The sequence below is a fragment of the Pleurodeles waltl genome, chromosome 4_1 (assembly GCF_031143425.1).
Source record: "Pleurodeles waltl isolate 20211129_DDA chromosome 4_1, aPleWal1.hap1.20221129, whole genome shotgun sequence".
Taxonomy (NCBI): domain Eukaryota; kingdom Metazoa; phylum Chordata; class Amphibia; order Caudata; family Salamandridae; genus Pleurodeles; species Pleurodeles waltl.
Genome location: NC_090442.1, coordinates 185,681,572 through 185,709,301, shown reverse-complemented (window position 1 = coordinate 185,709,301; position 27,730 = coordinate 185,681,572). Strand labels below are relative to the sequence as shown.

At 41.7% G+C, this 27,730-nt stretch overlaps 1 protein-coding gene across 1 annotated transcript in view; it reads left to right on the top strand.

The window, feature by feature from the left end:
- The window catches only part of LRP6 (LDL receptor related protein 6), a 591,871-nt gene that overhangs the window by 91,300 nt on the left and 472,841 nt on the right, over positions 1 to 27,730 (top strand). Inside the window, exons 4-5 of the mRNA XM_069228018.1 lie at positions 10,168 to 10,364; positions 22,577 to 22,708. Coding sequence (XP_069084119.1) covers positions 10,168 to 10,364; positions 22,577 to 22,708 — 329 coding nt within the window. The remainder of the gene's footprint in view (positions 1 to 10,167; positions 10,365 to 22,576; positions 22,709 to 27,730) is intronic.

Here is a 27,730-nt window from a genome sequence, read left to right as displayed (position 1 = left end):
GGATTGAGGTGGGGTGGATTGAGGTGGGGTGAAGTGGATTGAGGTGGGGTGAAGTGGATTGAGGTGGGGTGGATTGGGGTGAAGTGGATTGAGGTGGGGTGGATTGGGGTGAAGTGGATTGAGGTGGGGTGGATTGGGGTGAAGTGGATTGAGGTGGGGTGGATTGGTTTGAGGTGGAGTGGATTGGATTGGTTTGAGGTCAGCGCATTCGCTAGGCGTCCGAACTCTGAGACGCCGCTCTCTTTTACACTTTCTTGGTGATCCTGGATATCTGGATCGGAATTTCCACTTTGATATTAGATACGTTTGGAGTACAGATTTTTCGGATAACTTTTATTACCGCTTGATTCTGAATTGTTGTGGACAAATAAGCCCTGAAGAAGTCGTAGGGGATATAAACATTTCCCAAGACGAAACACGTGTTGGCTGGAAGTGCAATTTTCTTTGGATCTCAGACTATCTAATGTGAAAACACACTCTGAATAAACTTTGGATTCATCGAATGACTCTAGGACCTGTTTGGTGTGACATGGACTGATATATGAAATTTATGTTTATGGGAACTGTATATTTATCTTTTATTTTTTTACAAGAGGGGACCCTCATTGTGCATTTTCTTGGTTTGAGGTGGATTGGTTTGGTTTGAGGTGGATTGGATTGGTTTGGTTTGAGGTGGATTGGATTGGATTGGATTGGTTTGGTTTGAGGTGGATTGGATTGGTTTGGTTTGAGGTGGATTGGATTGGTTTGGTTTGAGGTGGATTGGATTGGTTTGGTTTGAGGTGGATTGGATTGGTTTGGTTTGAGGTGGATTGGATTAGATTGGTTTGAGGTGGATTGGTTTGAGGTGGATTGGATTGGATTGGTTTGAGGTGGATTGGATTGGATTGGTTTGAGGTGGATTGGATTGGTTTGAGGTGGATTGGATTGGATTGAGGTGGATTGGATTGAGGTGGATTGGATTGGATTGAGGTGGATTGGATTGGATTGAGGTGGATTGGATTGGATTGAGGTGGATTGGATTGGATTGAGGTGGATTGGATTGGATTGAGGTGGATTGGATTGGTTTGAGGTGGATTGGATTGGTTTGAGGTGGATTGGATTGGTTTGAGGTGGATTGGATTGGTTTGAGGTGGATTGGATTGGTTTGAGGTGGATTGGATTGGTTTGAGGTGGATTGGTTTGAGGTGGATTGGATTGGTTTGAGGTGGATTGGATTGGTTTGAGGTGGATTGGATTGGTTTGAGGTGGAGTGGATTGGATTGGTTTGAGGTGGAGTGGATTGGATTGGATTGGTTTGAGGTGGAGTGGATTGGATTGGTTTGAGGTGGAGTGGATTGGATTGGATTGGTTTGAGGTGGAGTGGATTGGATTGGATTGGTTTGAGGTGGAGTGGATTGGATTGGATTGGTTTGAGGTGGAGTGGATTGGATTGGTTTGAGGTGGAGTGGATTGGATTGGATTGGTTTGAGGTGGAGTGGATTGGATTGGATTGGTTTGAGGTGGAGTGGATTGGATTGGATTGGATTGGTTTGAGGTGGAGTGGATTGGATTGGATTGGATTGGTTTGAGGTGGAGTGGATTGGATTGGATTGGTTTGAGGTGGATTGGATTGGATTGGTTTGAGGTGGATTGGATTGGATTGGATTGGTTTGAGGTGGATTGGATTGGTTTGAGGTGGATTGGATTGGATTGGATTGGTTTGAGGTGGATTGGATTGGATTGGATTGGTTTGAGGTGGATTGGATTGGATTGGATTGGTTTGAGGTGGATTGGATTGGATTGGTTTGGTTTGAGGTGGATTGGATTGGATTGGATTGGTTTGAGGTGGATTGGATTGGATTGGATTGGTTTGAAGTGGAGTGGAGTGGATTGGATTGGTTTGAGGTGGAGTGGAGTGGATTGGATTGGATTGGTTTGAGGTGGATTGGATTGGTTTGAGGTGGAGTGGATTGGATTGGATTGGTTTGAGGTGGAGTGGATTGGATTGGATTGGTTTGTTTTGGTTTGTTTTGGTTTGTTTTGGTTTGTTTTGGTTTGTTTTGGTTTGTTTTGGTTTAAAGGGGTTTGGTATTGGTGGGGAGGGGTTAAGAGGGGAGAGACTTGGGAGGGGAGGAGTTTTGGTGGGCGGGGTTGGGTGGATGGATTGTATTAGTACAGGGCAGAATTGAACGGGACGGATTGAAGTGCAATGCATGATTGTGATAAAGCGTCACTTCAGAAAGTACATATAAGAAAGAAATAATGTTGCTTTGTAATATTTAGAACAATATAATCCTCATCCAACATCGACCTCCAGCAAAAACAAAAGGAAAACATGAGTGCAAGGTGAGAAAATAAGATGTGTAAAAATAAGGGAAAGCTAGCTATAGAAAATAAATCTTAGCAAATTTATTTGACCTGCTGGGCATGTTTTTTCCAGTCACACACTTTGTTTGCATGGCACTAAAAGTTAACACAATAGTACCTGAATCATGTAGGGAGCAGCAGACGGGCACTGATTAAGTTGAATCGATCAGTGTTTGGTCCCTGCTCCATAGAGAGGAACAGAATTGATGCTTGGCCTCAAGTGACTAACTGCGAGGCTGTAAAGAAGTGGCAGGCAAATCAACAAATGGCGGGCTCCAAGCCCTTAATGTTAACATCAGTATCTCGCAAGCAAGACACATGCACTAGTGCATGCTATCGCAGGCTCTACCTCAGAAATGACAAAGTTAAGCTTCTAAAGAAATTGGAGGTGAGACCGGTTATAAGTGTGGTGGAAGTCATTTTTAAGTGTTCCTTGGTCGCACCCTAAAACTGAGGCATTCGATTAAATCGTGGCACCAAACTGTTCAGTTTTTAGTAGCTTCCTTTTGTAGACGGTTGGGTTTGGATCTGAAGGTCTGGTTAATGGTGAAGTGTACAACAAGGGTACACCACAGTTTACAACCCAGTTCTCCCAGGGACATGCCACCCTTTTATCCTTTTGAATGATTGTTAAACAGATTAGTGAGCTGGACAGTGATCCCACGTTTCTGACATGGATTCAGTTTTAGAACCATTTTTTACAAGTAATTAAGTCCTTTGACCCAGTAGCCTTTGCAAACGGTACAGAGAACTATTAATTTAATCCTGCCATACCATTGACCTGAAATCATGGGCAGCAATCGGATATCCTCACCAGTAGTGCTAAACCTTAACATATTATTGACATTAGCTTGTTTTTAAAAGCACAAGTGACCAGTGTCACCAAAAACAGTTTTCGCCAACGTAGACTGCAAAGACCCTTTGTCAGTATTTGATCAGACCTTTCATGTTGCCATCATAAACGTCGCAATCCAGTCAAGATTAAATTATGAAAACTATGTGTTAAGCAGTCCTAGAGACTGTGCTGGACTAACTCCAGTTGGTAGAGAGTGCAGCAGCAAGGCCTTTATCCCGCTCTTACTGAAGACAGCATATTGTGCCTATTTTACACCAGTTCCACTGGAGTTTGGTAAAAAGTAGAATTCACTTCAAAGAAATGCTTATTGTACATAGGGCAGTGCATCAATGATCTCCAGAATTGATAGCAAAATAATTTATTCTTTAGGTCCCACCTCAGCACTGCGTTCAGCAAACTTTCTTCTACTAAAAATTCAAACTGTACATGTAGATATGGAGACGGGCCTTTTCCATGATGGCAGCAGAGGCTTGGAATGACATGCTCTCCCCTGCTGCCCCCCCCCCCCTCCTTACCCCCTCCTTCCCCCTCTGAATTGTAAAGCAAATTTGTTAAAAATTACAGAAGGATTAAAATCTCACTTAAAAGTTTGCTAGCTATGACTAAATGGTTATGTGGGACTGCACACTGTGATGCTTCCATGCTCTATAGAAGTATGAACTATAGACCCCACATGTCGGTGTATTGTAGAGGAACAATTTTGAGTCCGGAGAGCTGGAAAAGTTTACCCCTCACCACTGTTGACGTGGAGTACAAACAAAAGTTCACAGTCTGGCATTATTCCCCCGTTTTTTGGCTTTGATGACAGCTGTTCATGGAGCTAAGGACCAGTGATAGGATGTAGGTGTAGCATGCTCAGCTTCGTCCATACTAAGGCTATCCCTGTTTTGAGACCATTGTTGGCAGGAGGCCCTCATTCAACCAATAGAGTATGCTTTAAGCATAAGATGATATTGGTGTTTAAAAAAAAAAAAACATTATAACCATTTCTTTTTAATTCACTGTCAAGCCAGAAGCAAATTTGTATGTCATTTGCATACATTTCTGTGTATGTAGCTATTAAATAGGCATGAGAGGGATTACATTGTATGGATGTTACATGGCATCTGGTGTGTGATTGACTCAGGTGACCAAATTATGACTTTTTGCCTGTGGTTGAAGAGCAGCAACTTTGTACAGTACCATGCTAGTCTAGTTAATGCACAGAGAGGTCCACCTTCTTTAGCAGTGTTGTGCTGTCAACATTGTCAATAGCTACAGGGAGGCCGGAGTTTAAAAAATATTTTTGGACAAAGTCTTAGGATCTTCAGTTTTTGTTCTTTTAAAAAGAAAACAACGCAGAGAATGGTGATGTGCTTCAGAGTGTGAGCACCTCCATGTAGCTGAGGAAGATGCTTATCTTTAATGCTTATGTTGTGTATGAGGCAAGGACGTTCTTGAGAATGAGCGTAGTGGGGACAGGGGGAATTGGGGAGTGAGTGTCCCAGTTTTTCTCATCTTGTTGGCCAGACACTGCAGCTTGGCATTCTCCACGGGTGTAAAAATGGAGATTAGTGGTGTAATATATGAGAACAGAGATTGTGCAAATAAACTGGTGAATGAGTTGATGATTTTGACAGTGCTTGAGTTGACATAATGCAGCAGGCCATTACATTGTTACTGGGAAGTGCAAGGGTTACATTCCAAGGTTTGGACTGTTTGGAAAAGATGTTCAAGATTAATATTGGTTGATTAGATGTTTGTTGACAGATTGGATGTCTTTTTGGCTTCTGGAGCTTTCCTGTGGTACCCTGTCTTTTGTATCTTCCAGTAGGATTTGTCTTTCTGTGTAAATCATTGCCATCCCAATTTGAATCCTTATTTTTATGCCATTATTTTGTTTTCGAAGTTTAGTTGGAGCTCAGATGTCATGGATGGATATGATAAGATAGAGATAGTTAAGCATGGTTTTTATGGTGAGGGGTCTGTTGAGTCTGGATGCTTGCTCTTCGCAGTATTGAATGACAAATCAAAGTTATCTAAGATGTTTCGGACTTTCTTTTAGGAGGTAGAGGGCATAGGGTTTGTTCAGGTGATCAGGTTAGTACGGTACGTTGGCCACACTGTTATGGTCCAGTTAGTCTGACCCTATCTGCGTCGCATCACTGCTGTGGTGAAAGAGCTGCTGGGTTAGTGCAGAAGCAGGCAGCTTTACACTTGAATTAAGAATATGCATTTTCCAAGAGCTTTGAGTTGTCATAAAATAATCTGAAGCTAAAGCAAGCAGAAAGAAGTTGATGGCCCAGAGCTCGCAGTATTGGTCATGACTATCCAGTTTTAAGCAAATATTATATTATTTAGAGCTTGGTAACGTAGAACAGCACTAGGTTTCATCTAAATATTGTATTGAATTTGGGTTCTACTTTGTATGTTGCATGTAAGACTTTTAACATTTAGTCACATTTTACATATATTGTTTAAGCCTATGAAAATTATGGAAATGTTTTTATTAGTATATTTTACAAAATAGACTTGACCTGTATTTAAAAAAAAAAAAAAAAAAGACAATGCATCCAACAACAATAAAATTATAATACTGCCAGTAAAAAGTAACAGATAAGCATGATTTTGCTTCTTATTTGTTTGGAAGATCTTTGGTACAGAGTTTGACAGAAAAAGTATTTTCCTTGCGGGTGATTGGATACTTCTTAATCATTTGATCTTGTTCTGATTATGGTATAACATGGAAATACCTGGCCTCTTTTATTTACCGTGTTCACTGTTCTGTCTGAAACAATGATATTGAGCCTTCCGGCATTCTGTACGCTATGCCTTTACTAGCAAGGGTTGATATGTACTGTTAACATAGTGTTACCACCCCTAAATTTCCTGTAGATATGTTTTCAGAAAAACATCTTGAGTTCAAACCAGTCCGTCTTGACAACTTCCCACCCTGATCCTAGCTGGGCTTGCATGTGTTGTTTAGTCTTTTGCATTTAGTTCTGGCTGTAGTCCCAAATCCATATTACAATATTCGTAGAAACAGTTTGTCTGCTAGCGTGCTAGAATTGCCCCAAAGATCTTGTTCCTATAATGTATTGAATGAACATTTTATAGTACAATAAGTTGGTTTTAGCAAACTTAAAACCGTGAAGCATGTAGGACTGTGACAGATTGCCTGCTCTACTTTTTCCTCCCTTATTACCCTGTATGGACTCTCAACAATTTTGTTTAGCCTCTGGTTGGCTCTTTTATTCCAGTTGCTTCTGTCAGTTTGTGTTGCCCTCATTAGTTTATAACAATAATTGGATTGAGATTTTTTTCTTGTTTCCATGTATTTTGTTTTATTGTCTTTTTGAGTACTGCATGACAAAACCTAGTATGGGCTGTTTGATACGAAAAGTGGGTGGCATTTTTACCAGCATTCCAATTCAGTCTTCAGGAATAGGGTTTTGCTTTTTCACTGTATTCTTTGAAAGCATTTGCTCTTTGCTGTGGAGCAGATAAATCAAAAAATCATTTACTGTAATCATTTGAGCGAGGTAGGATATTGTCAAACAATTGACATCGCCTAGAGACTTATCTTTAGCCAGTATCATGTGAACCACTTATTGCATGGGCAGTTGTCTGAGTGTAAACATTAGCTCAGCAGTGAAGGGGTTAGTTACTTCTTCATAACGCACCATATATAGTAAAATAAAGCATAGACAAGGAAATTACAGAATATGTCCTAGACTTTTCTACAGAACTGAGAACAGCACGCACACAGGATAGTACATTTCTAAAGAAAGATTGCTTCAGCTAGCATGCAGTGATATTTCATGGAGGCTGTTGTAATAGCAAGCCGGGCAACATAATGCGTTCTGAGCAACAATATATCAGTAGCCATAGTTCATGTAGGTCCTTAGTTGTTCAACAGAAACAGGCCTAGTTGTCATTGGGTGTCATGGGGCCTAGCAGGCCCCAAAATGGATCCCATGAAAATGCGATTCCACACCTGAAAGAGTGTGCTTTGCTGAAATCACCATCTTCCCAGCTTTCAGGAACAGGCAGACTTGAATCAGAACACCATATTTTTCAACACAATTTTTGCATTTTACTGGGACATACCCCATTTTTACTATTTTCACCCTGCTTCCAGTTAGTGACAGAAATGGGGGTGAAACCAATGTTGGATCCTGGACAGCTAAACTGGGTGATAGCTATTTTGTGGATCCCAGCATATTCCTGTAGTTTTTATGACAGAAATGCCGAAAAAAATAAGTTTTTATTCAACATTTCACCTTTGCATGGTATTCTGGGTAAGAAAACTGTGGGGAATCCACACACGCCACACCTCAGTGGACTCCCCTGGGTGTCTAGTTTCCACCCGTGCCTGCCTTATAAAACCAGGTTGTTTTGTGATAGATCATTTTGATGTCTCCACAATATGATTTCGGCGTTGGAATTTGGGGCTGAACTAAATTGGGGAGCTCCCAAGAGAGCGCACTCTCTGTGCGTGCCACCATATGCACCTGCTCTCTGGGTTGGGCTCACCCGCTATTGTCCTGCTGCACAGACTGTGCTTGTGAAGGGACAGCAGGACTGTCCTCATCGCCTCCCTCAATCTCTGGAAGTGGAGTTGTTGGAAAAATCACTCCCAGAGTCTGCGCCATTGTCCTATCCCTCTGATGCTCTGTCAGTATCTGCTGTCTCAGTCTCTGATCCTACGTCACATCTGTCCTCTATAACCCGAGTTAGGGCTTGAGCAGCACTCAAACAACGAGACGCCATCTCTGCTACTGGCTAAACTCTTGCTCTAAAATACTAGCCGAAGTAGTCAGTCACAAAAATACTGGTGTGTGTGTGAGATGTGTGCAACAATAAAGGTCAGTTTCCTTACCTTCGCTTCTTCCCTCAATCAGCATGTTCCCTCAAGAAAACAAAAAAGACACACTATTACTTCACCTTGTCTCATACCAATCGTCAGTCTTTAGCGCCTCTGGCACCCAGTCCAACAATCATTATTGGTGCTCCCACTCCCATGACCTCCTCCTCGGATTCCCTCACTACCACCCAGCAAAAATGCCCTTCATCTCTCCATAGCCCCCCCCCTTGCACATACATTTCATTTGTATTATAGCGCAGGTAATGGCAGGCTTTACTAATTCACTAAGCTATTTATAAAATACAGATTTCATCTTTGCAGTGGGTATATAAACCTTCTGCAGTACTTTATGGCATCAAAACATACACTAGACAAAACTCAGATCCGTTTTAGCAGAAACAATCACAAGAGTTACTTGACTTTTCATATATAATCTGTTTTCAGAGGGGGTGACACCCCCTCCCCTGAAGTGAAATCCCTGGTGTCTAATGGGGTTTCCTGGCCCTAGATTGCAGCTGCGCAATGCACCTGAGTATTTTTTTTAATCCCCCTCCCTAATGTCTGCCACTGGTCCTGACCTGCACCAGGGAGGTAGTGCGGGTGTCGGCCAGCGGGCGACAACCGTACCTAAGATGTTAAAAGTTACATTTCTGCTCTTTCGGCCTTATTATGTTTACTGTAGCGGCCATCCTTAAAGCCACCTGTTGTAATATGTTTTTTAAAGGGCTGATCCACATGTTCCCACCAACACTGTAGGTTATGCTGCAGTTGGATTTTATTTCTCGCTCACTTAATGTGCACTCTTTGGACCAATGCACAGTTGTTTACTTCGCCTGCTAACCATCAAGACTATTTTGCCATAACATCTGCCAGGCATGGGAGGAAAATTCAGGCATTGTCCGAGGTGCCACCATACACACCATTTCTGCCCAAGGTAATCACACACTTCCACATAGGGCAATCTGTCACCTTGCTGGCTTTCTATGCGATGCCTTATTCCTCCAAATAAGAACTGCTTATTGTCGAACTTATGAGAGCCCTCAGCTTCTATGTTGGTTGGACCAGAGAATACCTAGCTACGGGATGACTAACTTTTTGTCTTTTTCTCTGGCGCAACGAATAGCAAAACGGTGCAGAGACCATCTCTTGATGTATTGCTATTTATGAAGTTGTGCCATGGTTTGGCCGAAAAGAAAACTGCAGAAGTCTTTTGCACTCATTCCACCTGAGTACAGGCTGCTGCTACTGCACTAGCGCCAGTTTTGAACATTTGCCTGGCTGCAACATGGTCATCCTTCTATATGTTCTTGTTGGCTCTACTGCCTGGATAACCTGGTCCAGTGGGAGGAGCAGATCATCTGATCTGTTCTGCAGGATTTTCTGGTCTGAGCCATTCTACAGACCCACCACCTGGGGAGGTATTACTTTGATACCTGTTCACGAGGTGAGGACTATGCGATTAGAAGTCTCTATCAGAAAAACAAGTTACTTATCTTGGAAAATGCCTTTTCTGGTAGAGACTCTAGCCGCAGATTACAGACTGACCCCACCCTCTTCCCTGTTCCATGAAAAGGACTCATACAGTCCCTTAATAAGATTCCAAATTGGTAGTCTGCACACTGTCATATTCTGAATTGTGGCTCCACATTTGTTGGTGCAGACAAATAGCAGGAAGAAACTGACGGATACGCGCAGAGGTGACCCAGAGATAGTGGCTCAGAAAACCTACCAGGGATGGCAAACCCAACGCTACCTATTGGCGCGCATGGGAATTACTACGGAAATTTCCAGATCCAGTCTGACGCCTGTTGGGGGGAAATGCACAAGTTGAGGAATCTGGGGTTCAATAGTTTTTACCAGAAAAGTCATTACTGAAGGTAAGTAACTTGTTTGTTAGGGTTTCACTGCCATGCATGCAGTGTCTCAGCGTTTGATAAGAGCTCTAATGAGGGTTAGCCCGCCACCTTCCAGTTCAGGGCTCTAAGAAATGTTTTTCCACTGTTCTAGTAAAAGCAGTGTTACAATTAAACTGCCATTTAGGGGTGTTATTCTAGATTGTACAGTTTCTTAAATTAACTTGCATCTGCTTGATTACCTTTCATTTTTTTCACTTTAGGCAAGCTGTGGTGAAAGATTCACTTCCCCATCCCTTTGCCTTGACCTTATTCGGTGACACATTGTTTTGGACTGACTGGAACACTCGCTCTATTCTAGCCTGCAACAAGTATACTGGGGAGGAACGTCGTGAAGTTCACTCTGGCATCTTTTCTCCTATGGACATACATGCTTTCAACCAGCAGAGGCAGCCCAATGGTAAGTAACCTTTCTCTAGTTAACATGGGGTACGAAGGAATTTACCACAGCGAAACGAAACAAAGAAAACCGAAATATCTTCTAATAGCTGGTGCTGTTTGCAATGTCTAATGACCTTTAACAGATCTTGGCACGCTCCAGCATGAAGTTTAATTAAACATCGCCCTGACCTCTGTGTGCGCACATACCCATGATTCCTTTGTTTAAAAACAAAAATCCAGACCATGCCCAAGTTAGCATTGTTATGAAAGACCCAGTAGTTCGGTGTGGGCCGTACTTCTCCTGTCTTACCTTGTGTGTTTTACCCTCATTTCCCCCTAACCCATGAGGATTTTGAAGATTCTCCTAGTCCTGTTTCTTTAATGCTTACTGGCTGTTCTTGAATACATTTCTCACCACCACTTCCTGAAGTGATCTGATGCGAGTTTTATCTGCATGCCTTCATTGTGAACTATATTTTTTAGAAATCGTTCCTAGCATCTATCCCTCATTTTGTTAATTTCCTTACTTTTAGAGCAGTGAAAGTGGTAATTGCAGTGACCACACCCTATTTTGAGTCAGTCTGTTACATCGCTCATTACAAAAGAAATGACTATCTGAAATTGGTATGAGAGCAGGACCAGAAGGTGGGTGTGGTTTGTGGATTTGGAAAGGGTAGAGACATGGAGCTAGTTAATAGAATCACTAGACCAGTAAGGGACAGGCCTGATATTGATTTTCCAAGTGCACGATCTGGTTTCCTGTCTGACTACTTTCCATTTGCAAGATGCCACATCAGCAGAGACATGGGCACGTAAAAACGGTGTTAGCTTTTCTAGAGGGAGCTTTTGTGTATTTGGGAGTGTTCTGGTGGTCCGCTGAGTATAAAGGGAAATGTTGCTGTCGAGGAAATTCCATTTCATTTCACATATAGAGTGATAATAGACTTAGCAAGGCTTCCAAATGGATTAGATATCAGTTCGTGGTATAGTTGATATGAAACAGGAACATCCATTCTGCTGCAACTGTAGAATTTATGTCCGCCGTAACACTGTAATTTGAATACATATCTGGTTAGTGTCTGAAACGGCCACAAAGTGGTGTTTTGAATGCAGAAAATATCGTCGCTGCCATTTCACACCCTCAAGTCCCATCTTTTGCTCCGTTTATTTCCATTCCTCCTTCTAAAAATTGCAGTACCGATTTTCTTTTATTTATTTTTTCCCAAGCTCCGTCCATTAGTAGTTGAGGCAACAGTCCATTCATTATTAGATGTACATGTCCAGACGACTAGTTATTTTACAAAAAAGCATGAGATTAGACACTTGGTCCTCCTGTTTACTGGCGTTTTTGAGAATCCCATTAAAGATGTCTTGGAGAAGTGTGATTTCCCCAACCCCCCCCCCCCATAACTGTCTTTAAAATATAGACGTAGGTGGGGTGATTTTTTGTTGTTGCCCCCCCCCCCCCCCCCCCCCCCCCCCCCAATGGAGCTTAGCTAATACTAGAGGGAGACCTAATGGTTTTCTGACTTTGCCTTTAGATGCAGAGCCCTGGATAATGGATGCTGTGCCAGAGTAACATTTTGCTTCAGGTTCTTGGACTTTGTGGTGTGTAGATTCTCCTATTTGTTTTAGGGGGGTTTTGGGGGGGGGGGGGGAGGGGCGCAGATACCAGTATTTGTAGCAGTTTCTTGAGAAGGAGTGGATCATTTTTCTGATGACCAAGTTTCAGCCTTGGAGCAGGTGATTGATGGCTGTTTTGTATTCCAGTTAACGAATTATACTCTCTGATCCTGAGTCTTTTGACTATACCTTCCTAGCCATAAGGGATCATCTTGTGTTTTTTTTTTTTTTTTTTTTTTGGCGAAAGATATTTTTTGCTCACATGTTAGATTGATCTGAATATGGTGAGCCATTGTTTAACAGTATGCAGAGTTTTGAAGAATTCGGCAAACTGCTACAATATTTGGGATTTTCAGCTATGTCTAAGCCCTACTAATTACTTAATGTAGATCAGTGCTTCAGGCATAACCAAGTTTATCATAGTTCACTCTCAAGATAATAAGCTTTCTGGGGGAAGAGGACCAGCGGAGCCAAAAATATTGCAGCTCAAGTTTGGCTACAGGGGAATCCAGTTTCATGACTCCCTTTTTCTTATACCACTGGGTGAGCGTCTTAACGAATTTTGTACTTGTCCTGCAAGAAGCGGAACTTAAACTGGTGGGTCCATCAATTCATTATAAAGACATACGATCCTCCACATTAAAGAAAATTCTTTGCAAACTGCACCACAAAACCCAAGTACATAAAGAAAAACTATCAGAGGAAGTTTCAGACTCTACAAACGTGTACTATAGAAATGCTGCAGCAGGGTTAATAGATTAAGGTTTTACTTCAGGTACATTTTAACCCCGAAAAGAGATATAGGAAATTTGAAGCACACTTAACAGTTCTTTCAGGTCTTGGTGGCGCCAAGGGCCAGAGTGTGATTGTGCCCCTGAATAGATGGGACATATTGTCTTTAAATTCTGTCAGGATACTGAACAATCTCAGATTTTTCTGATTTGTACTGGAAGGTAAGTGTTTTTAGTTGATGAAATGTCTTTTGACCTCACGTTAGGACTTCTGGTGTTTATAAAAGTTTGGGGCTGGGGTGAATGCTTGTCTGCATTTAATTTGAGTGTAGCTACTTCCTTATTTGGACAACTGAACCTTTATGGATGTCTTCCAGGGAAAGGTTTTTCTAGCCCTTAAGATAATAATGGCACTGGTGCATGAGCTAGAGGTTTTACTGGAATTTTCATTAGTTAAAGCTTACGTCAAACAAAAGACTTCTAATATATCGGAGAGGATGTGTTGAAACTTGTCTAGTGTTTTATTCATTTTCACTGAATAAACTAATCTTGCTGCTAGAGGGATCAACACTTACAGATGATTTTTTTTTTTCCGTACTGGACAAACCAATTCTGGTAGTTTAATTGTTGAGGGTGTTATTTATAGCATCCTGCATACTTCTGGTGCCTCAGGCAAAGATGAATAAGGTTGTCACAGTGGTCATTGAGAACTCTGTGGTTGCTACCTTAAAAGCGACGTGTGCCTCAAGGCAAAATATTTGGATCTGCTGTGTTTTAAAACAAGATGACAAGCTGCTGAAGGGCCCTGAAACGGGCTGTCCTGGAGCATTCTGGTTTGGGAAAAGAGTTGCTTTGTGAATGGATCAGTAGTGTGTTTGTCAGAATCGTATGAGTGGTCTGAAGTAAGAAGCTGGGGCATCCTCTCATCAGTCAGTTGAAGCTCATCATGATTAAGTTGGCTCTCATGGCTTTCCTTACCAAATGAAAAACTGGTATATGCTGGTGATACCACCTCTGTTATGTGCCACAGTAGCTACATGGGCGAGTTGGAAGCTGCTTAATGACCTGTAGGTAAGTGATGTTAAATTGTGTCCGTCGAGTGAGGCAGCTATTAATAATGTGGGAGGATCCTCAAGCCTTTCTCGCCTTCTTCTTTTTTTTTTTTTTAAATAGCTGACCAAAATTATTTAGTGTTTTGTGTCTGATAAGGGTTGCTTAGAAAGATGCAGTATATTGTTCATTCATTGGACGCACTTGTATATGTCTTCTCATCCTTTCCAGTCAATTGCAGTAACCTTGAACTGGTATACAAAGTTTAGTAGGGCAACGATTTTGTAGTCTCAGATTAACATGGTGGTACCTGATAAAGAAAGGGGAAAGCAGTCTCTTCTTTTGCCACAGCGACATTCTGATGTGGATAACCCACAATTACATGTGGGATTATTTTTCTGGTGAGATACTCAGTGGGTTTTGTTGAGGTTCTGCGAGGGTGAGCAGAGTTGAAATGCAAGATGGCTTTGTACAGCTCCGCTAAAGTTCCACCATCTTCAACTGTGAGAAGTGATGATATGGAAAATGTCCTCATTTTGAGGAAGCCTCACAAGCTTTTTCTGTTTGAGCAACCAGTGATGCCTCAAATATTTGAGGTGGTGTTTTACCTCCTGCATCACGTCATAGCTCAGTGCAGCTAAATTTAGTATTGTCTCAATTTATAAAATCATGAATTGAGCTATTATGAAGTTACTCTCCTTAGTTGTATATGTTTTCCTTGTTGCAGTTTAATCATCCATGAGAGTGAGCGAGTTACAGGCACTGGAGATTTGCCTTAGGCTGTTTCTTTAGCAGTAGTTAAGAATGAAGCCATCAGTTTGTCCTATGTGGCAATGGAATTTCACTTGACCCAGTGTGTTGGTTGTCGGTTTTGCTCTGCATCTATCTTAATGGTTGAGAGGCCGCACAGGTCGGACCTGAATTGAAGTGTCCTACTCCAGTACTTGATGCAGTCTGACTCTCAAAATAAAAAGAAGTCACACACCATGAAGTGTCCTCTTCTAGCAACAGAACTCCACCTAAAAGATTGGAAAGCTTACCCGAAGCAGAAAGCCTCTGTTGGTATGTTGAGAGATACATTTTTGCAGGAGGTATTTAATATCACTTTGTTGTCTTCCCAATCAAAACAAATGTGGAAATGTTGCATCAGGTAGACTATGGTATGGTTATTTGCATTTCATAATACTGTAAATTCACAAAGGTTTTAGATGTAAGAAGTTAAAGTAATCAGAACTCCCTCACGAAGGTAGGAATTATAACATTTATGACTGATGCAAATTTGAAATACAAATTAGTTATTTCTCCCCTCAAATTGGTGCTAAATGTGTTCGCTTCGGGTAAGGACTTCTGTAGTGTGATGTCTGGTCGGATTTTGCTGCAGGCTTTATGATGTATGTTTAACTTTCAATCAAAGCTTCTGAAACATACATTAAATGTATTCCTTTTTGTTTACTGTAATTTATTAGTTTAGTTGTATACCCTCAGAATTGTATTGGGTGCATAGCCATGAGACAATTCCATCTGCTGCAGTAATCAACATAGATTATATTAGTGTTTGCACACTTAAAAAGTGTACTTTTTAATTCTGAAGCAGTGAGGATGATGGAAAGACTTCAAAGTTGCTGAGATGACACAAGAAGACTAACTAGTTATTGAAAGTGGAGCATATTGGAAAATTCTTTTTTCATGGTCTGATCTGTGGCAGAAGTGAGTACATTACGATGGTCTTCGCTGTGTGAGGTGAGGAATAATTTCCATGGAAGGGTGGATGTGAACTAGTAATTCTTAGATCTCAGCTAAACTGCATGCACTGTCTGTTCGAGACATGTTCCATAGGCTTACCATTTATTCACTTCAATGTCTTTCATATCCTTTGTTCCCGTTTCCCCGTAGAGCATGAACCAAGTACCTGTGCCTATCCACTGTTGCTGTTTTTGGAGCTACTTTTTAAAATTGTGCTCAAGCACTCCATACAAGTGTTAGTTTTTTGCCCCTACAAGCCCCCCCCCCCCCTTGCTTCTCCAGTATTGAATTAGTGACATTGGTAATCAGTTCACAACACATTTGAACCAAACGGAGCACAGACCCTAAAGCAGTCTTTCTCTACAGGGCCACCATACCTCAGATTTCTAACTGCATGTTGAGTTTGAGGGAGTCTCCCAGAACTCTGCTTAGTTTACAGTGCGTCAGGCAAGTACAGACCTGTTTTTCTCTCAGAATTGAGTTATTTTACCATATAAGTAACTCAAAGGTAACATCTATTGTGTTGTTTCCTGCCTAGCATCATGTCGGAGGGTTCTAAAAAAAGACTTTTCAGACAATGTAAATCTTGTGGAAAAACAAGATTATTTTCTGAGGACCCCCTAAAGGAATGCCTTTTTTTGCTTACACCTTAATCATAACCCAAAGGAATTCAAGCATTGTAGAATTGCTTGCTAAAACTCTAAAAGACCGTGAGGCCAGGATACTTCAAAGAAAGACTTGTGATGACTCTACTTCTGGGGATGCAGGGCAGAGACAAACTTCACCAGGAAGAATGTGTAAAAATGAGGGCTCAGCCTACTATGAAGGGAAATTAAAAAAAAAAATAGTCTTACAGCAAAGACTCTGATTTGTATGTTAGTGAGTAAGAGAGTTTCTTATTCACTGCCATCTCATAAAAGGTCTTCCACATCTACATCAGTGCCTGTAATTCCCTTTAAGAAATCCTTGTTGAAGAAAATTTGGATTGCCGATGGACCGGCTTTTGGCTGTCAAATCGTTAGTAGCTGACCAGTGCTTAATTTGTGGAATAAATAAATAAAGCAAAGACCCTCATCAGGAGGCCACTGCAGCTTGCACCAGCCATTGCCAGCTCTACGAATGATAGAACCTACGCAAGTACTAACTATCCCACTTTGACTGTGAACGTTCAGACTTTTCCAGACCCCAAAGCTTTGAGAATGGCTTGGCCGTTTTTTGTGTTTATTGAATTAATACACATCTGTTCTGCTCACCTATAAATTACACAGACACTGCCACCATATGGAAGTGTATCATAAGGACCGGTGCTGAGCACTGGAAAACTTCTTGCAGAAATTAAGCACTGCAACTGACAGGTCGACTAGCACGTAGGCAGCTGCCTTAGCAGTGATGACTACATCATCGATGAGTCAGACAAAAGCGATAGCAGCATCTTTCTCGTCATTGAAAGCAGATGACCATTGCTTTGACAGGTAGATGATTGTTTCCTTGTCTTTGGCACCGTCAGCGGCACACAAGGACACAGTATCAAGATCCATCAGGTTCCGGTGAGGCGTGGGATGATTATGTTGCCCCTCTGTCTGCTTCTCCCACACCTCCGCCCGCTAGCTCCTTTCCAGGAAACATAAGGGGCTTTCATGAGATCTTGGAATGGGCTTCTAGGCATTTTGACCCTCCTTTGCCAGTGAAGCAGACAGAATGCTTTCTTTAAAATGTTAAGGATTCAGCCAGGAAATCTTTTGAAATCAGTTCGCATTGTTGATCACATTTGGGATGAAGGATCAAAACTTATAAGGAATCATGCTTCTGTCGCAGCTGTTGTTCCTCAACTGCATAAAATATATAAAGTGCCAGAAAATTTGTCAATATCTTTGTTAGGCCAGCCACATCCAAATTCAGTGGTGATGCAGGCAGCCCAAAAAAGGTCCAGGAATCCTTCTACCACATGTTTGGCATCTCTGGACAAAGAGGGCTGACGTCTGGTTAACATTGATAAGCGGTGGTGACATCCATCAGAGCATCGAACACACTGGCTATATTAGGAAAGTATGACGGGCAGACGTGGTCAGATAAGGCAGCCTTCCTCAAATTTCTGTCCACAGGATAAAGGAAAGGAAGCTGAGAGTGCTTCATCTGAAATAATGAAGCAATGAATGTGTCCTTAACAGCTTTCAGACAGATGGCAGCTGTGGCAGTTTTACACTGGCAAGGATGGTTAATGCCGACCCTTTCCTCCTGAAGTGCGAGCCAAAATATTAGAGATACCTTTTCACAGTGAAAATCTTTTTGGAACGCATGTCTGATGCCCTCCAGTCTTTTAAAACAGACACTTATACTGCTCGTTGTTTGAAAACATTACAACAGCAAAATGTGTATTGAGCCCTTTAAGGGAGGCAAAGGAAGAGGCAAATGTATGCCCAGAGCTCCTTACCAAATTTATAGATGTCAGCGCTATCCCCAGTTTCTACAAGGTTCTCGTCCACAATACTCCCTCGCAACAATACAGAATGACTCCAGCAGCGACATACTCATCAATCAATCAATCAGTGCTTGTGAAGCGCAACTACTCACCCGTTAGGGTCTCAAGGCACGGTGGGGGGGGCAGTGTAATGTTTAGTGGTGAGGTGTCTTCAGTTCCTTTGTGAAGCTGAGGAGGGACGTGGTTTGTCTGATGTGAAAAGGAAGGGCGTTCCAGGCGGTGGCTGCAAGGTAGGAGAAGGCGCGTCCTCCTGTTCTGGTTTTCCTGCACTCATGACAGCCTGCTCGTAGACTACTTCCGGCTGGGGTAAAGGGCCAAGAGGCCTTCAGTCATCAGAGAAGATTTGGAGGCACTAGTCGTCGGTCTCTCGACCGCATCATCTGAAATATAACTTTTCACCTACTACAATCGTTAGAAGAGCATCTCTTCAGACAAGTGGTTATTAGATGTAATACAGCATGGATACTCCCCTTGAGAGTTAGATAAACCCCCGGAGCTTTCACAAAATGCATGCCCCCGATGATGGCACTCCTGAGAAGGAACTGTCACCAGGTGTTCCCATACCTAGGTGACTGGCTTATCAAAGATCCTCCATCATGGTTGCCAAAAAGACCTACTTTAGCCTGTATTCAATTGTTCAAAACTTTAGGTCTGAACTTAAACAGAAAAAAGTCATACCTAACGGTATCCAGATTGTCAGTGTTCCTGGGGGCAGTTCTAGATACAAAATCTTCCAAAGCTTGTCCAGCGTTGTAGAATTTAACGCATAATATCATTAACAGAATCCCTATCAAAAATAAAGTTGACTTCTGTTTGGATGTTCTAATCAATGTTGGGAAGATGTCTCCTTGCTGTCTGTTAATTCCAAATTCCGGCCCAGAATGAGAATGTTGTAGGAACAATGGGATGCCCGAGGGATTAAGACCCAAGGAACATTGAAAGACCTAATCAACATTACACCAACTATGAGGCTAGCAATGGCATGGTGAGGAAGAAAATAAAATAACTCTGCAGGCCTATTGTCCATCCCAACGCATCCTCACTTTTTAATAATGACAGATGCTACCCTGGAAGGTTGAAGGCCTCATCTTCAAAACCTGAAGATTAACAGCAGGTGTCTTCTCCAGAGACAAGAATGCACATCAACCTCCTGGAGTTGAAGCCAGTTTTCATAGGTTTCCAATCCGTATATAGGGGTGGCACTGCTTGTCATTATTATCATGGGACTACCACTGTGATGACTGGTAATATTCAAGCATGTGAATATATGAAAGATAACAATGCTGGAGAACCACAGTGTACAGGTAACTTGTTTCTTCTTTTCCCTCCCCCCCTCCCTCCCCCCCATTTCCCTGTTGCTTCTTTTCTGTTCAATCACATAAGATTAGAGAGGAGGAGGAAAAGCAGTCATGCACCCCCCTAGAAAATCAAGAAGACGCAACCAAATGTGACTACAACAACAGAGAAGCCCAATTTTGGTTCTGTTTACAAAAGAGCCTCCACTTGAGGTCTAAATACAGGGTCTTAGGCCACAGTGGGGTCATTTCTTTTTATGGAAGAGAGGATGCCTCACCCACCTAGCAGTGTCATGCTTCATCATCGGTTTCCTTTCCCTGCCCTGGTAGGACAATGCCACTGGTGTGGACTTAACCACCAGATGGACTATGCACAGGAGGGAGTTCTTAAAAAGTAAACTACTGGATAAAAACTTGGATCCAGTTGACTAAACTAAAAGTACCTTTTATTACCCCAGCGTTTCACCTTTATTAGTGGGGAACACGGGTATTGTTAAAAACAAAACAAAAACAAAAAAACAGTAAAAAGTGATAACTCGAGAATTCTAGTGTGAGTCACCTGATATACGGCCAACATGTTTCTGCCCATTTTTATTAACCCAAAGGGATCTCGGCATTCTTCAGGGCTATGGATCTCGACTCAACCTTGCCGACTATTTTGTCTTATTTAGTGCAAGGAAACTATGTGCAGAAAAATCCCACCTGAATAAGTGCCAAGAATTTCTTGTGCTACCTGGAGGAACATAGTCTCAGCTTGTAGAACATCCTTTGCTAATTTAGAAGTTCCCTAAAGCATCACTCTGTGATCAAACATGACACAGCACACCTCACTGCAAACACTTATGATGTGACCTAGCGCATGCAGTAGACCCCCATATACATGCTTTCTAACTGCTAGTATTCTACTAAAGTAGAGTGTTATTATCTCTAGATTTACTAAACGTAATCCTCTTTTAGGAGTATTTACACACTAGTCACTCTTACCTTAGTTATAGGGGATGTCAGCTTCCTGGTCCAGGAGAGGGTAGTCGCTCTCTGTAAATTGATACAAAGACACAAAACATGGACATGCCAAGCAGAGACGACATACAAGAGAAGACATAATATATGTCGCTCACGTCACATCACATTAGTCATATTTGCAGTATCTCCAAACGAATTATCTGGCCAATCATATCTTCCTCGCTCTGAACAGTTCAGTGTTGCGCAGCCTCCGCACCTCATGTTTACCATCAGCTAAAGCTGCCACTCAAACATTGTTTTTCATTCAGCACAATTACTCTCACGTTGCCTTCAAAACACCGAGCATTTTGCTCCACTGTGGATTGCACCATGTAGTAAAAACCTGCCAAAAACAGGTCCTATGATGCTTTTGGCATAATTTAACCACAGAGTCATTCAGCGTATCTTGCCAATTCTAATAGGTCTTGCATTTTCAGACATAGTCCCAAAACACACACTCACTCAAGTACGGCCCTGCCGTGATCTTACACCTTCCATGCTAGCGATGCCCCCATACTCACTACGCTAAAAGGTGCCTTGTTCTTTTCCACCGAATCCACTTCCTGTTATTGCCTAAATGAGCGAGAGAAACTCTGAGAACTCACTTTGAATACCACTTTGAGTCAACTTCGTCCCCTTTCCCAGGAGACTGCGTATTGCCTCAGCAGATCGTACCCATTTCCATACGTCATCAAGGGTTTTGTCCAAGGAATGCCGGAAATTGTGGTCTGCCACACATCCGGGCCGAAGATTCGGTTTGAAACTCTAAATGAGGGCCAGTTACTTTCTATTATCTTTACAGATTGGGGCATTAATTTCCTGCCAGAAAAGGAGACCCTGCTATGCATATGTAGTCCCTTCTCCGTCACAAAATGGGGGCTAGGTTAGGGAGGAGAAGGGTAGAGAGAAAGTGGGGACTTATACTGTCTCATTGCCTGGGCTGAATCATTTACATGGTAATTTTCCATAATCCCCTTTTGGACCCAAGCGTTCATTCTCCATGGAGTATACACTTTTTTTTTTTTGACAAGACAAAACAAACTATGCACTCATCACAACTCCTGACGACCGGGGTATTATGACTTCATCAGCGGGGCCTCTCTTAGACTGCTGTTCTCAGTTAGTCTATAACCCAGTTCAGTGCAGCCATAATAATAACAGACCACATGTAGGGAAGTTACCCAGTCCATTCCAGTCATCTTATGAAAAGGGAATCACGTTTTTATACTTCCCCGTGGGACTTCATCATTGAGCCTAAGCAGGTATGTCAGGAGTCGATAAATTCATTGTAGCTTGAAAATAAGCGAAGGCTTTGTCATATCAAGGTGTGTTTTCCCCAGTTTCTCCAGCGCACACCATTCCATCTCATCCTCGCCATGTCCTTTCTCACCTGTGTCAAGTCAGTTTTGTTGCATCTTTTACACCTAATGGTGCTGTGATGTTCCACAATCCGTATCCGCACATTTCTAGAAGTCATGCCTATATAAAGAAATTGCATGGGCATCTGATCATCTAGACAACATTTTTCGAATTGCAGTTAGACGTTTTTTTTACTTCCATGGTGTCTTCAGGTCTTTTCTCTCTCACCCCCATTCCACTGTCTGTTTCTTCTTTAGCACCATCACGCCATTAACGCCCTCCCCACCTGCTCGTGTTCAGCGGCTATGAAGAAATTAAGGGCCAGGTCTATCAAAGGGTTTTACCCATTCTGTGTCTATGGGAAAATGCTTTAGTACATATGGCCCTAAGTGATTAACCCAGAATATAGCAGGATGTTGAACTGATGCGGAGACTGGAACCTGAGTTCCTATTTCCAAAGTCAGCATCTCAGGCCACACTCTTAGCTTACTTATTACATGTAGTTCAAGGAAAACCAAAAACGTATGTGTTCTGTTATTTTAGATGAACAGATCTTCAAAACAAAAACAACTGCTGCTCGCAGACATAGACGTAAGACTACAAGCTCATGTTCTGTTTTTGTCATTTGGGGGTGGTGCTTGTTTTTAGCTTTTTTTTGGTACTGCGCGGGCTTGTTTTTCCTTTGATTTTTAATTGAAAGTGTCCGTTTGGGTACAGACGTTATTTACCATGCTGGCTTCTCTGTTTTGGTTTCTGGATTAAAGCAGGTGGTTGACCGCTCTCGGTCTATGTTAAACAAGGCTAAGCCATTCACATGGCCAGTGCCAATAACTCTTGCATTTTCTGCCAATGCCGGTTTTCTTTTAGTTTTTTGCCGCTAGTATCCTGCTTGCCAAGTTTTTGTCAACGTGCTACATCAAGCTTAACCAGTGTGATTTCTAATTTGCAGCTACTAACCCTTGTGGAGCCCAGAATGGGGGCTGTTCGCACTTGTGTTTGATGTCTCCTATGGAGCCTTATTATCAGTGTGCGTGCCCAACTGGCGTGCGTCTCCTGGAGAATGGAAAAACATGTAAAGATGGTGAGTTCCCTATGCCCATTGTGCATACAAATAATCTTATTTAGTTTGTTGATATGTTTGTTTATTGGGACGCTTAATTGCACATATTAGCTGATGGGATGTAAATAAATGTATTTATTGACACATGCTCAGCTTTGGGAGGATTTAGATTTGGAATAGTCCGCAAAAGAGGGAACAGTTCATGGTTAACACATTTGCTGGCAAGACACTTTTGAAACATATGAAAATCACAGGTTAGGAATTGAGGTTTATTTTATCATCAAAAAAGATGCAAAATTGTACTAAGAATCTTTACATAAAATGTCAGAGTAGGCAGGATAGAATCTTCGATATAGGTCCTGTGAAAGGCAAAGTGCAGTAAATTGTAGTCTGAAAAGTGCTAATTAATTTGGAGTACTTAAAGGCAACTAAAATTGGACTGAGGCTTCAAGGAATTCAGTAAGAAGGTTCTGAAAGACTAGGAGGGTAAAATAAGCTTATCAGTGTGATATTAGAGTTTTGCTCTGCTCTTTTATGCAGTAGTTTTACTGAGAAATGTATGTATTTTAGTTTTATTTATTTCAGCAGAACTTGAGTTTGAGGTATTCTTTTAGCCAAAAGTATTGCCTAGGTTTATGATACATGAAGAAATGGATTATAAGCCTGAAAAACACAAGCTATTACATTTTCTTTCCGTAACTGGTCTATGTATGCCACCATTGAATTACGTAATAAAAATGAGAGCAAAAGCTATTGGGTTTAATTAGTGGGTAAAATTGCTTCTTAGCTGCTGCAAGTTATTTTGAGAGCGTCAACAAGCTGCTGATTAGAAGTGAGCTTTGCTGTATCTACACACACCAAATACTTGTGAAATCCATATTTATATGTATTTACTTTATTGTTCTATGTTGAAATGTCGATTTCGTTTGACACTAGTCTTTATATTGCAGGCTAAACTGTTTGCTGCGATCTGTCTTGGACAGTTAAAGATTGCTGGTTGAAGTAATTACAAGTTCATGAGACATCTATTTTTTCCTGTTCGACTTTGTTGTGATCTGCCAGTCTCTCTCTCACACACTCCTACTGCATGCTGCAGTGCAGTGTTAATTGCCATTTTGAATGCATGGTTTTGGGTTTGCCATGTAGAGTGCTAGAGGCTGTTGTATAATGTGTTAAGGCCCAGCATAGAAGGTTTTGGTGTTATGGTTTGGGTTTGCAGTATTTATCTTAATTTGAACTTCAGTGCATGAGATGGCTTTATTGATTATAGAGTAACGGAGTGAGTAAATTGGGTAGGGTGGGTTTACATTCTCAAGATTTTAGATTGCGATTACTCACCCAAGCATGTTATGTTTGCATGCATAATGTTTTTGTGTTGGAGAGCCTTATGACGTTTTGCAGTTGGATGTTTCAGATTGTGAGTTCAACAAATAGTCTGGTCTTTTAATTTAAAATGTTTTAAATGTCGGTTGCGTGTACGGAATGGGTTTAATTGCTGGACAGCTGTTGGGGCTGTTAACTATTATTTTTTGCGTGCTTTGGGTTTGCGGTGTTGTGGCTTGTGTAATATTAGTTTTTTTTTTTTGGTGTTGTGATCAACGTAGACGATGGTGATATGAATTCAGCCTTTTTCATGCAACATAGTTGCTCATTAGGTCAGTCATGTCCCTATGAAAGCGTTGATCATCTTGGGTTATTGGTACCTCATAGACATATGTACTTAGTTTTAAGATTTGAATTGTCACGAAATTTAATAGCGTTTTTTTTCTTTTCTTAAAGTGGATTGAGATTTGATCTCAGATTGCAACTGTTTTTTTTTTTTTCCCATTACTCATTTTTATTCTTTATATTATGCTTTTGTTAAATACCACCATTTGTTTTTGTGTTCTCTGCTGGTCTGTTTTCGGGATGCCATTTAGATTTTTTCTCAGTTATAACTATAATATTTTTCTTAACCTTTGCGCCTTTGGTCTTCTCCTAGCTCCGCGGACCTCATCTTCCTTTAACTTTCTTAAAGTTAAGATGCTCTTAGTACATTCAGGCATTACCACCTAAAGTTGTACTCGAAAATACTCTAACAAAGATTAGAAGTAGGAGAGCTGACCTTAAATCCGCTGCAGTAGACCTTGGGATATGGCTGCTCGATAGATCACATCCCTGGTTACCTTCTCTCTGGTCAGTGCACTTCTTATGGGGTCCTCACAGTGAAGAATACAGACAATTGATGGAAGGCTTAAATTAATCTCAGCCACTGGTAATTACTCACAGAGGAGTCGTTCTCCTCCTCCCCCAAACCCCCCGATTTGTTTTTTAACCACAGTGCTACCTCAGATTAGAAATATGCAAATTAGTCGTGGTCTGGCTCCAGTAGAAATACCTCTTCTGAACTGTCAAGCTAGATCCTCTCTGAACTGGAAAACCGAAAACCTAAGACAAATTTCATCCTATTTGGGCTTCTTGTAGCTTGATTGCAGTGATGCATTGAGCACTGGAGTTGCATCTGGGCATACCTGTCGTACTTAAAGGGTGTCCCATCTTTTCTTCAGAATAGGGGAGAGCACCATTGAATCGGGAAAGAAGCAGGGAGGTGTCGTAGACCAGTCCATTCAATTAACAACTCAATAATTAAGGGGTTGACTCAAAGCTACTATGTTTATTGTATTGCTCACAATAGACAGTTACGTCTGTCTGTAGACAAGTCATAGAAAGGGGAAAAATAGTACATTTTAAGTAAAATTCTGAATGGTCAATGTGTCACTCTATAGCTTATAGATATCATACTGTATCACTTGGCAAGAGTACTTCTGTTTGTTTCTTACTGATAAACAGGGTACTACCCTGGCTAAGAGCACATCTTACACTATTCGTTGCAAAGAGCGAAGGACGCAGGCTTATCCTTTCTTGGAGAAGAGTTTCCATTCTGCCTCTAATTTTAAAGCTCATATGTAATCTTTACTTAGAAGGATCCTAGCACATTCTAAGATATGTTCTGTGTTCTTCGTGATGTGTATTTTCTCTGGAGTGTTAAAGTTACGGTATACAAACCAGTTTCTTTGAACTGTCCAGTCTGTATTTGGAGTAGATGGGGCTTAGTTCCTGTTGGCTTACTTCATTCAGAAAATCCTTTGGCATCTGTTATACAGACATTCTAGCATCTGCTGTACAGAAGTCTCTTGCGATAGGAATCACTCAGGTTTCTGCTCTTTTGAATGTCTTTGGGGCTATGCGTTGTCAAGGTCTTTAAAGTCCTTATTTATCAGAATCTATAAATATGTAAGCGGAGTCCCTGATGTCTGATCTCTTTAATCCTGTCCCTGCACCCTAAGAACACCCCACGTCTTATATAGAAAATATTATGTACAGTTTTTTTTTTTTTTTAATGGAGATAAACCCAGATGCCCCAAATCAGTTGTGGGCTTAAAGGTGTTTACATCCCTCCCACTGATTACGGCTGGTTGGCTTTGTTACTCTTATGTGCTTGTTTCTTTTTCAATTGCTTCCTGTGTCCCAGCTTTTCCATCTTGTGTTTGTCCTCCCCTGGAGCATAGCTTCTTTCCATCTCTCTGATTAGCTGGCTTCTGTCATTCTTCTGGTCAGACTTGGAGAGATATATTTTTTTCTTTTTAGATTGGCACTGCATCAAAGTGCATGTGCTTTTTCAGATTGCTCTCTTGTGCTCCTGCTCCCTACCCGCGGTGTGCTGCAAGCTCTGTCTTGTGTTTTTCTTCCCTCTGCCAAACTCCTCCATTCTGTGTGCTCCTTTCTCACTTTTGTGCTTCTCCCTCATGTAATGCTTTCCCCCATAGTCATTAGTTCATTCAATCATTTATTCAGGTGGGCCAGGCAATACTGTTGCAGGGTGCATACATTTATTCTTTTATTTTATTTTAATTTACTGATCCACCTCGAATCAGTAGAATAAAAATAAAATAAAGTGCCTGTGCCATCTCGTAGGTGTGTCTGCCTACAAAGTATTGTGGCTGGCCGCCGTTATTTTTTAAACTTTGGCCATGCTGCACATTTTAACGATGCTGTATAGCATCACTAAAGGCATTGCCAAAGCTATTAGTCCCTAAAGTCGTACACGCTTAATCCTTTAAGGCAAATTTTTGCCCAATTTATAAACAGGCCCTTTAAAGACCAGCACCTTAAAACCTCTTATATACCATACGTGATAGGACCTACATAAATTCTACTCCTTAACACGAACATATGTTATTCATGTGTATATATACTTAGTTTTATGACGTCCTTTTTGGTGTATGGTCACATGACCTCTAATCATCTCATGAATTTGATTTGTTACATACAGGCGATCAGAAGGCGTGGGTCACGGGATCTGCACGTTGGCTGCATTATAATTCCTCATATATATGATTGGATGATTTATATTTGGCTATCATATTATATCACCCATGCAAGGAAATGCCTCCTTGGCATGGTTAACCCCTGACGTTTTGCCTTTTGTTGATGCCAGTTATGATTGAAAGTGTGCTGGGACCCAGCTAACCAGGCCCCAGCACCATTGTTCTTTCCTTAAACTGTACCTTTGTTTCCACAATTGGCACAGCCCTGGCACCCAGATAAGTCCCTTGTAAATGTTACCCCTGGTACCAAGGGCCCTGATGCCAGGGAAGGTCTCGAAGAGCTGCAGCATGTCTTATGTCACCCTGGGGACCCCTCACTCAGCACATGCACACTGCCTCACAGCTTGTGTGTGCTGGTGGGGAGAAAAATGACTAAGTCAACATGGCACTCCCCTCAGAGTGCCATGCCCACCTCACACTGCCTATGGCATAGGTAAGTCACCCCTCTAGCAGGCCTTACAGCCCTAAGGCAGGGTGCACTATACCACAGGTGAGGGCATGTGTGCATGAGCACTATGCCCCTACAGTGTCTAAGCAAAACCTTAGACATTGTAAGTGCAGGGTAGCCATAAAGAGTATATGGTCTGGGAGTTTGTCAAACACGAACTCCACAGTTCCATAATGACAACACTGAAATCTGGGAAGTTTGGTATCAAACTTCTCAGCACAATAAATT